The sequence below is a fragment of the Motacilla alba genome, chromosome 7, assembly GCF_015832195.1.
Source record: "Motacilla alba alba isolate MOTALB_02 chromosome 7, Motacilla_alba_V1.0_pri, whole genome shotgun sequence".
NCBI classification, from domain to species: Eukaryota; Metazoa; Chordata; class Aves; order Passeriformes; family Motacillidae; genus Motacilla; species Motacilla alba.
The window spans coordinates 27,488,443-27,501,101 of NC_052022.1; the positions used below are offsets into that span (position 1 = coordinate 27,488,443).

General features: G+C 42.3%; 1 protein-coding gene across 3 annotated transcripts in view; it reads left to right on the forward strand.

Annotated features, from left to right (window-relative positions):
- The window catches only part of SATB2 (SATB homeobox 2), a 131,781-nt gene that overhangs the window by 78,824 nt on the left and 40,298 nt on the right, over positions 1–12,659 (forward strand). For all 3 annotated transcript variants that reach the window (XM_038142453.1, XM_038142452.1, XM_038142454.1), the window contains one exon: positions 2,551–3,023. In XM_038142453.1, the coding sequence (XP_037998381.1) occupies positions 2,551–3,023 (473 nt within the window). The remainder of the gene's footprint in view (positions 1–2,550; positions 3,024–12,659) is intronic.

The window sequence follows — 12,659 nt, forward strand, 5'->3', positions numbered from 1 at the left end:
CTGTGTAATTCCAAGTAGCACTGCAGAGATTAACAGCTTGCCAGCCTTTTTATCTTAAACTTTATTTTTATAGGGGTTTATAACTTGGCATTGAAGTCAAGAGTGGGTGGAAACTTGGCAAATGTGGTTCAGCCCAGAAAGTGAATGTTATTTATATTTATTTCTCACCAAGTTTTCAAAAACACTTGGTTACTGTTTTTATGTTCTAACAAGTAATAATTTGTTGGTTTCAGTGACTTATTCTCTGTGTGCTCCTCAAACTACAAATAGTTCAGAACTTTTTCAGCTCTTCTGAAACTCCTAGCGGAAGGACTCTTTATTTTTAGGTTTGTCAGTGATGTAGCAGGCTGCTCCAAGTATTTCATTACACTGAGCAACAGCTTTATTCTACTTACACCTGCCAAGCAGCTATTGTACCTTTGGAATAATTGCATTTGGCCAGCAGCAATGTGTATTTAATGGCATTACTCAGGTGCAGGCTTAGTGCAGAGAGGCTGAGGAGGCTGTATTGGCTCTGAATCATCTGTGTTGCAGAGCGTGGTCAGAGGCTGTGACAAAGCAGCCCCTCCTCACTCCCCTGCCCACACCTCTGTGTTGGTGATGGGTCCATCCCTGGAATTAGCACTACTCCTGTTGCATATTTCACATTGATTTTGTGTCTGTTCCTGAAGTGGTATAGAGCTTTCTGTGCCGCATTTCAGGGAGGCCCTTCTGATATCATGAGGAGCAGCTTTTGAATAGGGATTTTCAGTATTTTTAGCAAGATGAAATATTGCATTATGTATCTGACAGCCTGTGGGTAACACAGCAAAATGGTCATTTGCTGACAATAATATTTGTATATCACACATTTTGCATTGCCTTTCATAGCTGAAATACAAGTAAACACTTAGAAATTCAGTTGGGTTTAAACATTAGGTGTTGTGGAAAAGTGGAATTCATATCTTTCTTAGAAATTAATTTTTATTTTGAATTTTAAGCAATTATTTAATAGAAGGCTAAAGATGTTACTGTGTTTTCCTTTTTTAAAGAATGGGAAGAATGACTTAAAATGTCTTACAAGAAAATTCTGGGTATTAATTCACCTAGTTGTAAAATTCAGTACTTGTGATGTTCCAGAGTGACAGTTCTAAAAATAGTAACTGTGTGTATGTATGTGTTCAGGGCATGACCCTCTCTGCCTTAGATTAACTCTGGAAGGTGAAAAGAGCTGTCTTTCTAGTTAGAAGAAAAGAGAGCAAGTCATCAGTAAGCTGTCATTCTGAGTATTAACTGTGTAAAGCTTCAAAGCTTTATATAGATTAGGTTTTTAAAAAGAGTTCAAAACCTCGTACAGTTGTTAATCATAACACAAGTTATAACAGTATTATGACCTTTCTGAAATAAATCTGATCTTGTTACTTGCTGAGACCAATACAGGGATGAGGTAGTGGTTTTCTATGATGACATGTTTCTAAATACTTACATATCAGATCAAAATAGAAATACCTATTCAGTTGCATGTAGGGAGGCTTATGGAATCTGCAACCTACTGTAAAAGGACTTCTGATTGCTTAAAATTACCTAGGTAGGAGTTATATTTATGCACTTGCTAAACTTCATTTCCTATTTCAAATGGTTCTTTTAGAGAAAATTTAATTTTGTAATGTGTGCATTTAGTTTTGTAGTTACCTGAAAAGATACTGTGGTATTGCTGACATAAGATATTTAACAGGGACAATGCACTGTATATGCATTTAGTGTGTGTTATTTTAATTTCTTTTGTAACATGATGTCACTTAAAGATCACTGTTGTGCTACACAAATTTTTTTTGAAGAGAGTGAAGGCACTTTCTTTCAAATGTGTGTTTGTGCAAAGTGCTTTAAAGTTTCTGGACAAACTCATGGCAATGAGACTTTGGCTGTAGGAACCATAGTTTCAAACTTTTCTTGTGTGTGAATTTCACTGTTTTGTACTATGTTTTCACACAACTTACATGAGTCTGCTGTGGTGCACCTGGGTGAGCTGATGGTACCAGAAAGGTTTATCCACACACAGTGCAAGGGAGAGTTTATGTGGAAAAGATAATAGTTGCCAAGTTTGTAATGAGAAGCAGTGCCATGAGCTGCCCAGGGAACAGCCTTGTTTATTTGGTTTGTGTGAGTGAATGCCAGTTTGAGTTTCTTTTCTTTACCTAGATTCCAGCGATTCTGAAGCAGTGATCACTTTAAATGTTAATCGGTTTGCTGTGACAGATTCAAATGTTATTAATGGTATAAATGGAAGCGTCCAAGCTTTTTTCTTTAGGAAAGGAGACTGGGGAGGATACCTGCTGTTGGTTTCTAAGGAGTCTTCGTGAGCTGTGGATGAAACCTGGGAAGTCTGAAAGAATGTTAATTATTCTTGTTGCTTTTACTTTGTGTTCCTTTTGCTTATGTTTCTACAATACTTGCACGCAGTTGTAGACTTAGAAAGTAAAGCAGGTGCTGTTGTGTGCAGTCACCTGCAATATAATCCTTGCCCTTAGTGCAAACTGAAATGACAGCAAGCTAATTTTTCTCTTTTAACAGTTGAAAGAGTGGAAAGAGAAAACCTTTCAGACTATTGTGTTCTTGGTCAACGTCCCATGCACTTACCAAATATCAACCAGCTGGCAACTTTGGGAAAATCTAATGAACAGTCTCCTCATGGCCAAATTCACCACAGTACTCCAATCCGAAACCAAGTGCCAACGATGCAAACCATGATAAACCCTGGGCTCCTGTCTCCTCAGCTCAGTCCACAACTTGTGAGGCAGCAGATAGCCATGGCCCATCTGATAAACCAGCAGATTGCTGTCAGCCGACTGTTGGCTCACCAGCACCCGCAGGCTATCAACCAGCAGTTCTTGAATCATCCACCCATCCCTAGAGCCGTCAAACCAGAGCCATCAAATTCATCGGTGGAAGTCTCTCCAGATATTTACCAGCAAGTCAGAGATGAGCTGAAGAGGGCCAGTGTGTCTCAAGCTGTCTTTGCAAGAGTAGCATTCAACCGCACACAGGTACCAATTTCTATTCTATAACCAAGAAGGGGCAAAGCCGTGGCTCTGGTGGGGCTGTAAGGTTGTTGCAGGTCAGGGCAGGGGACATGCCATAGAAACAGGTCAAACCACTCTCAGTCTTTTCTCCAGTCTCTTTGTCAGTTTTGAATAAGGCCGTTTCTTCCTGGAACTGCTGTTTGTTTGCATTTGGCCACTCCTGCACCATTACTTGAACTTTGTTCTCTAGCAAGTCATTCTGCTCATGGGAGTTCTTCCCTGAGCTCCTCTCCGTGGTTTTAAACTTCCACATTTGCCCCTGCCTGATTGCCAGGAAGAGGTAATAAGAGACTGAGAGTCAGTGGTGTTTCTGGGATTCCTTCTGATGCTTCCCTAATTCCTTCCTGTGATACAACTGATGCCACAACTAGTGCCAGAGGCTGGTCCCACAAGAAACGTGTAAGGCAAGCGTGCTGGGAAAAGTGTCTGCCTTTTGTAGCAGATTGTGTTTGCTTTCATACATCTGACACAGGTTTTCTCACTCACCTAGTGAAAGGAAGATGCTGAAATGATTGCATGATAGTGTCAGCTTAAGCCTGGCACATGGAGTACCCAGGGTGAATGTGTGTTCAAAAGATAGGCCATTTACATTTATCCTGCAGGATACAACATGTGATCTCTACATTGTGGTACTCTGTAGCAAGGCTTAAGAAATGGAAAGTGGCTTAATAGTCAATATTGGTATGAATTCCTTTGGTGTAGCTGGAGTTATTATTTGAGGTAAGATTCACCAGCAGGAGAAGAAAAGGGGGAGTGTGTATCTCTAGGAGGTCTGTCCCTTGCCCCATACAGAGCCTTCATCTGTTCTCCTAGATTAATGGTTTTCTTTGGCACTGCCATTTTGGAAATGCCGTGTTATGAGGGAACTAATTAAAGTATGGTGCACATTTTATTACTTCCCTTCTTCCATTAAATTCATAAGATGGCTGCACTCAGAAAAAAACACTTGAGTTCTGGGGTTAGCCTTGAGGATATCAAATGAAAACTACATAGGAATGTATGAGTATTTCCTCTTTAAAATGCTGCTTTTAATTTGGAAAAGCTTTTCATCCCTCTGGGATCGTAACCTGTTGTATATAAAGCCTGGTATAATCAAGGTGGATGGTATTGACAGAATGACATATTCTGAAGTGGAGCGAGAGGTCAGCAGTAACATTGCCAGTGAGGGTTTTGTCACTGTCAAGGAACATGAAGCTCTCCTCTCCTTTAGCCACACTGGGAGACCTGGGCTGGTAATGCCCAAGTCTGCTATTAAATCAAAGGCTCATTCCCCAGGAAGAAAGATATTACCGGCTTCTTAGCCCTCCATCATAAATAAATCGATGTGCGTACTGATTCCAAAACAGGCAAGTCTTGGAGCGTCCATAGAAGATTTGCTCATCTCACAAGTGTTTTGTTAGTCAACAGTGCCTTAATACAGAAGACCAGTGGTCTTACGTACACTACATCATGTCCACAGGAGCCATCCCTGTAGCAAAAGAGTGTAGATACACGCTTATGTTTCCATGTCCTCAGCTGTTAATTCCAACTCAAATCAAGCTCCCCTCACATGAGGAACTGTTCAGGGTATTAAGAAGAGGGGTTCAGGCAGTCAGTATTGCACTGCATAATAGAAGGTGTAGGATATTCCCACACATCTCTGGTGGAGAAGCAAACTCTGTAAAAGGCACTTGGAGTGGAAATTCAAGTCTACTCTCACCTCCTTGCGTCCCCCATGCTGCCTGTGAGGTACAGAGAGGTACAGAGAGGCGTGTGTTTCTCTCTGGAGAGGTTTGGGTTTGTTGCATTTTACAGAAGTGCCAGCATTGGAAACTGGAGATCTGTTGTTTTTCCTGATGGTACCAAATAATAGATGCTGTGTGCCAGACAGCTAATAATGGCATTAATCACTGCATTATGGGCCACTGCTTAATCTTTCTTCGTGGTAGCTCTGTGGTGCACATTAGCCTATAATTAAGTATAGCTTCATGAAATATGTACTGTGAGGCTTGTTTAATAGATAAACTATTCTCTAATTTATTTTAAAGTCCAATGACCTACATACTCAATGCTGAAAAGCCCCTTCTTACTAACATTATTTCTCCCCTGAGACCTTCCATCTGAGCAAATCTGTTAAATGAAGTAGAGGAAGCTTTGATCCAAACTAGGCTAAATCCATTGGAACAAGTGGCTGACACTTGTATGTGTGTGTGGGAGGGAGAACATGAGGAGGGTCAGAAGATGAAGAGATGAAATCGTATGGTTTGTGAAACATCCAAATCTTCCTCTTGGAGTTGGAAATACATAACTGAAGACAGCAATATTTGCTTATACCTGTGGCCACGTTGTCTGCACAGGTGAAAACAAGCACTTCAGGCTGTGGCTGTGTTCTGTACATTTCCTACATACGCAGACTGTAGAGGGTGAGGAGGTTTTAGTGCACAGAGGGAGCTGATGTCTCTCCTTGGTCTCTAACAGTGCAGTGGAGTCAAAAGGCTGTCAGTACAGTGCAGTACTGGTCCAGTGCAGGCTGGAGTTCTCAAAAAATGCCTACCTGGCTGAAGCCTGCATTGTCTTTACATCAGGATAACTTCTGGGTGATGGGTGGCCCCTGAAAGCATGCATTGGCCAGTGGAGATACTCTGAAATGGGAGGCAGGACAAGGGGGCCTGATGGCCAAGGCTGTGAACCTCTTCCTGGAGGAGAATATACACATGGAGTTTGCCCATCTTCAGGGCAGAGTCCTGTACTATCCTGCAGTTTATTGTTTCCTAATATAGCATTCAGATTGCAACCAAAAGGTTGTAATAACCAGAACTTGTTTATTGCAGGTGGTAATGTTTTGATAAATTGATAGGTGATGTTGGTTACAGGAAAAAGTAGGACTAAGAGGACTATTTTAAAGGAAACGCATGAAAATGCACCTTGTGCTTTGCTGGAAAGCTTTTCAGCATATCTGGAGGGGCTGAAGTGATCCCACTCTTCAAAATACTAACTGGAAAATAGGTAATTTGAATCCTGTTCTGCATAAAGAAAATGAACATATTATTCTTGTCCTCGTTTGCTCAGCATTCCTCTTTGCTGCAGGCTCTTGGAGCTGTAGTCAGGACAGTTTATTGGGCTCTTCGTAAAGAGTCCAGACAATTTAAATCACTTGATCAGTGAACTGCTGCTCTCCTTGGGAGCACCCAGTGGGCTGCAAAACCTACAGACTGAAGGAGTCTTTCAGTTTGTATCTTTGTGTTTTTTCAAGCATCTTTTTTTTGCCAATGTTGTGATACAATAGCCAAAACTAGTAAAATGTTTGGGCGAGTGGCCAGTGCTTGTTTAACCGAACAGCCTCTGAAACTGGAAATATTCTTGAATCTGATGCTTTTTAAATCAAGTTGTTGTGGAGCCAGATACAAAGAGCTCTGGATAAAAACACCATCATGTCCAGGCTGCTTGTAACTTTCTTCCCAAAGAGCACTGCTCCCTCCTTCCTGCCCTGAGTAGCTCCATGTGGGAGTGTTGGCTTTCCAGCCTGCAGATGGGAAAGCAGCACACACCCAGCTCAGCTCCTGCCTGGGTAGCTGGTGCCAACCATGTTTCTTTGGATTAAAGGAAGTAACAGCCTGAGGAGGAGGAAACTCCACCAGCTTCAGATGTAGTGAAGTTTATGATAAAATAAGCTGCACTGATCCTCCATGGTAAAGGGATTTGGTCACACCTTGGCTGCAGGTGTGGGTCGAGGCATAGGGGAACACAGGATTGATGCTGGGTGTTGCCCCAACTTCCACAATGAGGAAGAGGGAAATAGCTCTTATAGGTGCTCCAAACCCTCTTACAGGTGACCAGTGACACCTCTGTTGGCATACAAAGGTGTCACTGGTCACCTATAAGAGGATTTGGGGGCTCTGACAGCAGGAGTGTGGTTGCTAAGGAAGTAAGGCTATGGGTTGTGACTCCTTGTTTTAATTCTGCTTTCTTTGGCAAAATTCCCTCAAAGGAGTGGGTTCAGAAAAGAGTCCTCTACAAGACATTAAAATCAGAAATACGGTTTGTTGAAATAACTGACTCTTCCACCTCTCTTTGCTTGTGAGCCATATCCTGGACAGAATTCCTTTCGCAAATAATTTTCCCTTTCACTCAAATGAGAGGAACACAAGGAGCTTTAATTCTCTGCCTGGTATCTAGTGACACAGTCATGCTGCATTCATCGCTATGGTGTCTGCCCCATTGTGCACAGACTTTCAATTAGCCAGGCTTCTGGTTTGGGTTTTTGGGGGGAGTTTTTGTTGGTTTTTACCCTCATAGAATACTCTGTCTTACAGCATGAAACCCTTTCATGCTGCCTGCTTGTTTTATTCTTGGGTGTAATGTGGCACAAGCAGTGTTCTGTTGTACTCGCAGGAAAGAAGGCAGTCTGTAAGGGAAGTGCTTACTTTAATAAATTGCACATTTTTAGTACATGGGATATTTGTTCCAACAGTGGGTTTTGCACTGCCCAAAATTTCAGTTTCAATTAACTTAATTGTATTCAGTAGGCTGAATGAAAAGATCTTAAGTAGCATGTGAGTCAGGCTTTCAGAATGAGTGCTTGTAGGAGGTGACTGCTGCCTGCTCAGCTGATGCACAGGAGTCCTGAGCCTTGGAAGCAAAGGCACAGATCTACAGTGTGCACAGGCTGTGTGTCTTTGCTCATTTCCCAGCATATTTCAGGATAAAGGTCTGACATGCATGCCATATAAATGGTGGCACTTTGTGGCTGCATGTGGTCGGTCTTTCTCTGCCTCCTTTTCCTCATGCATCCACATTCAGATCCACATGCACATCCTGTCTTCCCTCATAAAAACAGATACCATAATAAAAAAGAGACTTTATTAAACTAATGCAATAAAGCCGTTTTCTTTGAGGATTTAAACACTTCATTTTTAATAATAAAAATCAAATTGTCATTGTTGCACCCTGAATAAGTTTTATTCAAATCAGCCTCTAAATGCTTTGTGCCTAAGCAGCTCTCTCCTGAGATGTATGTATTTTAGCGTTAGTTAAATGAGTTTAAGAACAAGGCTCATACTCTGGCTGTAGGCACTGAAGCTGGAGATCAGAAGATTTCTTCTAAATGAGGGACTGATGTCATGTGTACACTGAAGTGTACGGGGTGACTGACTGTTGGTCTCAGTCAGAGTCCTTCAAGTTCTGAGGTTTGTAAAACTGATACAAATGCAGCACCACACATTTTGACTATTGAGAAAGAAGAGCTGGTCAGGGAGCAGGGTACAAAACCACTTTTGCCTGATGGAAACGGTGACAGAATGGATATGAAGGTGCTTGGTTTGGCTAACCACTCAAAATTTTCCACTGATTATCTAAAGCAATTTTGTTCAGCAAAATTGGACTGGACACATTGCCAGAATAAGCATTTCTGATAGACTTCCAGCACTTCTGCTTCATATCCTAGCTGGAATTAGGAAGAGATGCAAGGGAATGGAAACAAAGCAGTGAGCATTTGAAAAGGTGCTTGAGTCCCAAGAAGCCTACAAGTACTTCATAGAGAGGTTCCTGGCAGGTGCTGTATACTTAGAGGCAAAGAGAAGTATTTCAGAATTGTTGAATATATCTTGTTCAGCCCAGAATACAATACTGAAGGTGAGACCTGGGGTAAATCCAGAGAGGCAGAGAGATGTCATGGTAAAATCCTGCCTTGATGTGAGAAAAACACAGCAGGTGGAAATGCTTTATTCCTTGAAGGGTTGTGAGAAGTCAGTGCTTCTGCTGCAGAGCTCCTGGACTGACCTGCTGTCTCCAGCTTGCAATTGCAAGTAGCAGACAGCTGTAAATATAAATGGTCATTTTAGCCTGGCAAAATCAGGTTTGTTGTTGTATGCTCAAGGTACAATTATGATGTAGCTCTGTAGAAACATGTAGCTAACCAGGGTTTCCCTGAGTGCTGCCTTCCCTGCTGGAAACAGGCCTTGTGTGCTGAGAGGGGACAGATTGACATCACTGACCTCTAAGATCCAGATGTTGAAATAGAATAAATCTCTGCATTTTCTCATCCTGCTCAGGGTCACCTCTATCTCTGATGGAAAGCAGAATAGCTTTTCTATTGAGAGTTGTCAGTATAAGTGCAGGGCTTAAAAGTACTTGGAACTTTAAGCACTGCAGAAGCAATATTTTTCTGGTATTTCAGCATTTTCTCTGTTGCTCTTGGCCATAGCTGAAGTATGGAGAGGCACAAATAGACTGAAAGTCTGAAAAAGTGTTTATGCTTTTTCAGTCTTTCATATATATAATTTCCTTATACAGAACATATAAACTGAGGTTTAGCACATTAGTTAGGTTTATTTAAATTTTTGCCTTGGCCAGTGTTTTGATTGTCCAAAGCCTGTTCTGAACCTCTTTAACATTAGTGCCTGGTTTTGTAGTCAGATGCCTTAGGTGGGTAAGAGGGAGAGCGTGACTTCCATCCAAGTCATCGAACGTGATGTGTGTGGGGCCCTGTCCAGTGCTTGGGAGTCTCCTGCTGCCCCATGGCCCTGGATATTGAGGACATGAGTGCCTGGGCTGCACTCCAGCAGCACTGCCTTGCCCCCAGCCAGATTGCTTTTCAAAAGCTCCTGTTGCAAAATTGTCCTGCCTTTGGTCACCGGTAGTGCAGTCTGCTGTCCCACTGAGATCTCGCTGCCACCCTTTCCAGGCCGGAGCAGCAGCCCTTTGGGAAGAGGGCACAGAGGCTCTGCTCACCTTCTGTGTGCTTTGGTCGAGCCTGTGTTTGTCCCAGAGGCTGGTCAGTTGGTCCCCTGGGTGTTGGAGTCACATAGAATAACATTCGCTCTGCATTGTACTGCATCATCTCTCAGAAGCTGCTTAAATAAAATTAGGTGCCAGTGAGGTTTGGGTTGTTTGTCCTGGAAATGCTGTAGTTAATAAAAATAAAAGAAGTTCACAAATGGGGTTTCATAGAAAAATGCAAAGCAAACTCCTGTGACAGTGACTTTGCTGGCCTGAGGGGACTGCATTTCAGCTAGTTTGAAAAAACACGGTCAAAATTATTCCTGCCTTAAATAGATTCAGTGACTTTTTTGTTTTGATTGGACGTGTGCTTTTTTCTCCACCACAGGTATTATTTTCTTAAAGTCAATTATGGATCCAGTGTGTAATTTTAAAAATAGTGCAAGTTCCAAGGGTAAACCAGGCTGTGCAGAGCCCTTGTCTTAGGGCGATCACACCCCTCGTTTGCAAGCACAGCCTGTGTGAATGTTAAACTTCATCAGTTGCCTCTTCAGCAGCCGGCTTAAAAATGGTGCAGAGGAGTGGAAACACAAAGATATTATCAAGCCGCATGTCCTAAAATGTATCCTGGGAGCTGTGTTCTATGGTAGAAGATCTGTTTAGCTGCTTAAAGTTATGCTGAGACTTTCTAGTCCCTGAAGATGATCTTTTAGGTTTGCAGAATTGGTTTCTCTGCAAACTGCCAATTTTTTCATTTTTATTTTTTAATATGTGAGATGTAAGTAAGTTGGAATGAGCTAATTTAGCCAATGGAATTTTATAAGAAATCTATGAATGCTGTGGGTTTCCCTCCCTCACCCCCTCCAGTAGAAACATAATTTGGAGAAATAAAAACAGTCTCTGGCTGGCTTTAGGGCTTTCTCAAAAATAGAAACAGTAGGGTTTGTCTGGCTGGGCCAGTTTCCTCACCACACACCTGGTGTATATCACTTTAAAAAATACATTATGCCTCATTAAATTACAATTAAATGAAATCATGATCATTTGTTTTTCTGGAAGGAAGATGTTTTGCATATTGAAAGCCTAATTTGTTGCAGGTGACAAAAAGGCTGAACAGATTATTTAATATCACTTTATTTTTTATAATGTTGCTCACTGGTTAGTTTGCGTATACTTCAGTAGCTCAGAATTATATTATTGTCAACGTTATTGCTCTCAAGACACTTTATTTTATTATCCTCCCCTATCACTCAGCTATCTGCTGCTGTTTATTGCTGTTGTTGTTTATCTTCAGTTGCAGGAGGACACGAGATTTGTCCCTCATGAGTCAGTTTTCTTATTAGCTCTCCTGCTGTTTACATGGTTCCTAAGCTGCCAAAACACTTAGAGGAGCTGCAGAAAAACCCTTTTGGCAGGCAGATTTCCTACCTGTGGGCCTGGAGCAGGGCACGGGGAGCTGGGCTCGCCCCTGCCAGCGGCTGCTGTGTCAGGGTGCCGGGAAGCAGCGAGTTCCCCCTGGAGCAGGTGCCTGCCTTAGGAGGAGAGGCTCCCAGGCTGCTGATGGAACAGGCGTGCTGCAGAATACTGCTGCGTCCCTCTAGCAGCTCAGGCTGAGACCCTCATGGGAGCAGGAGCGCGGGCACCAAATCTACAGCGTGGAAAGATGTTTGTGGTGGTAAATCAGTGCCTGCAAGCACAAGGGTTGGTATCTCAGGCAGTGAGATACATCTTAGTGCTGTGAGCGAGCCACTCGTACCTGTGAGCCTCTGATTTACATAGAGTCAATGACTGCATGGAAAAGTAATTGCTGGCATGCTTTCACGTATGTTTCTGCCCTCCATTTTTGAAATTGGACCATAAATTTAGTGAGGCTAAAGTGGGAGGGAGAAAAAAACTGTCTTAGAGTCAGCTCCAGTAGCTTTCAGATCCCTTTCTTTCATACTGAACTCATTAATTTTTGAAATTGAGTTTTTCTTTTAAAAAGAAGTTTTACATACATATCCTTTCAAAGACACCGGGAATTAGAAATTTAGAGAATCGGTGGAACCAATATTTCCTTTATTTACTTCATTTAAAGAATTTTTCACTGACTTTAGGGGAAATTTTAATAAGGACTTGCATCGGTCTTGGAATCGTGCAGGTTGTGGCTTCAGGCTCCTGTATGTACTTTTTTGGTTAACCTCCCCTAGCCTATGAGCCTTTCAAACTTTAGAAAGCTTTTCAGAATGTCCTTCGCTTCTCTGAGAGGTGGAAAACCCTGAAGAAGAAACCAGGTATGAGCATGCAGTTGTGTTGAGGTCATGCGAAATACCAGAGGAGAGCTCAGCACTGCTTGTTCCCAGAGAGCAGACCTTTTTCACTGGCCAGCTTCTCTCTTGCATCCCACTTCTGAGTGGTGCTAACCATGCTTCCATTCCCAGCTCCAGTCCTTCTGGTGCCCGCACTGATCATTGCAGAAAACTGTAATTGGGAGTGTCTCAGCTTGATTATGTAGATGAGGGGCTGAAAAGATGGAGCCTGCCTTCAGGTTGTGTGGGGAACTTGCTTAGAGCACTTGTGGTATAAACTCTGCAGAAGTAGAGGTTTCACATGTGTAGTTTAGTATAGGTGTTTAATAGCAGATAAATGCAGGTACAGGTATGTCATTTGTTGGTCAGTTGGTTTTATCAGGAAGACTGGTAAATAAGGTCAATATATACTAAAAATGTTGGTGTTTAGTTAATTGGCCAGCTGTAGTGACAGTGCTTTTAGCACGGCTTTTTGAAGGAGGCTTTCTGATATGGAAGAATACAGATGAAAACTAAATATTACAGAGCTTGGGGTATGTGGCTGCTTTCTAGTAACATTTTTCTGACAAGAAAAGAGTAAGCCTTGCCTGTCCTTGGACCCTTGCCTGGCTCCTGG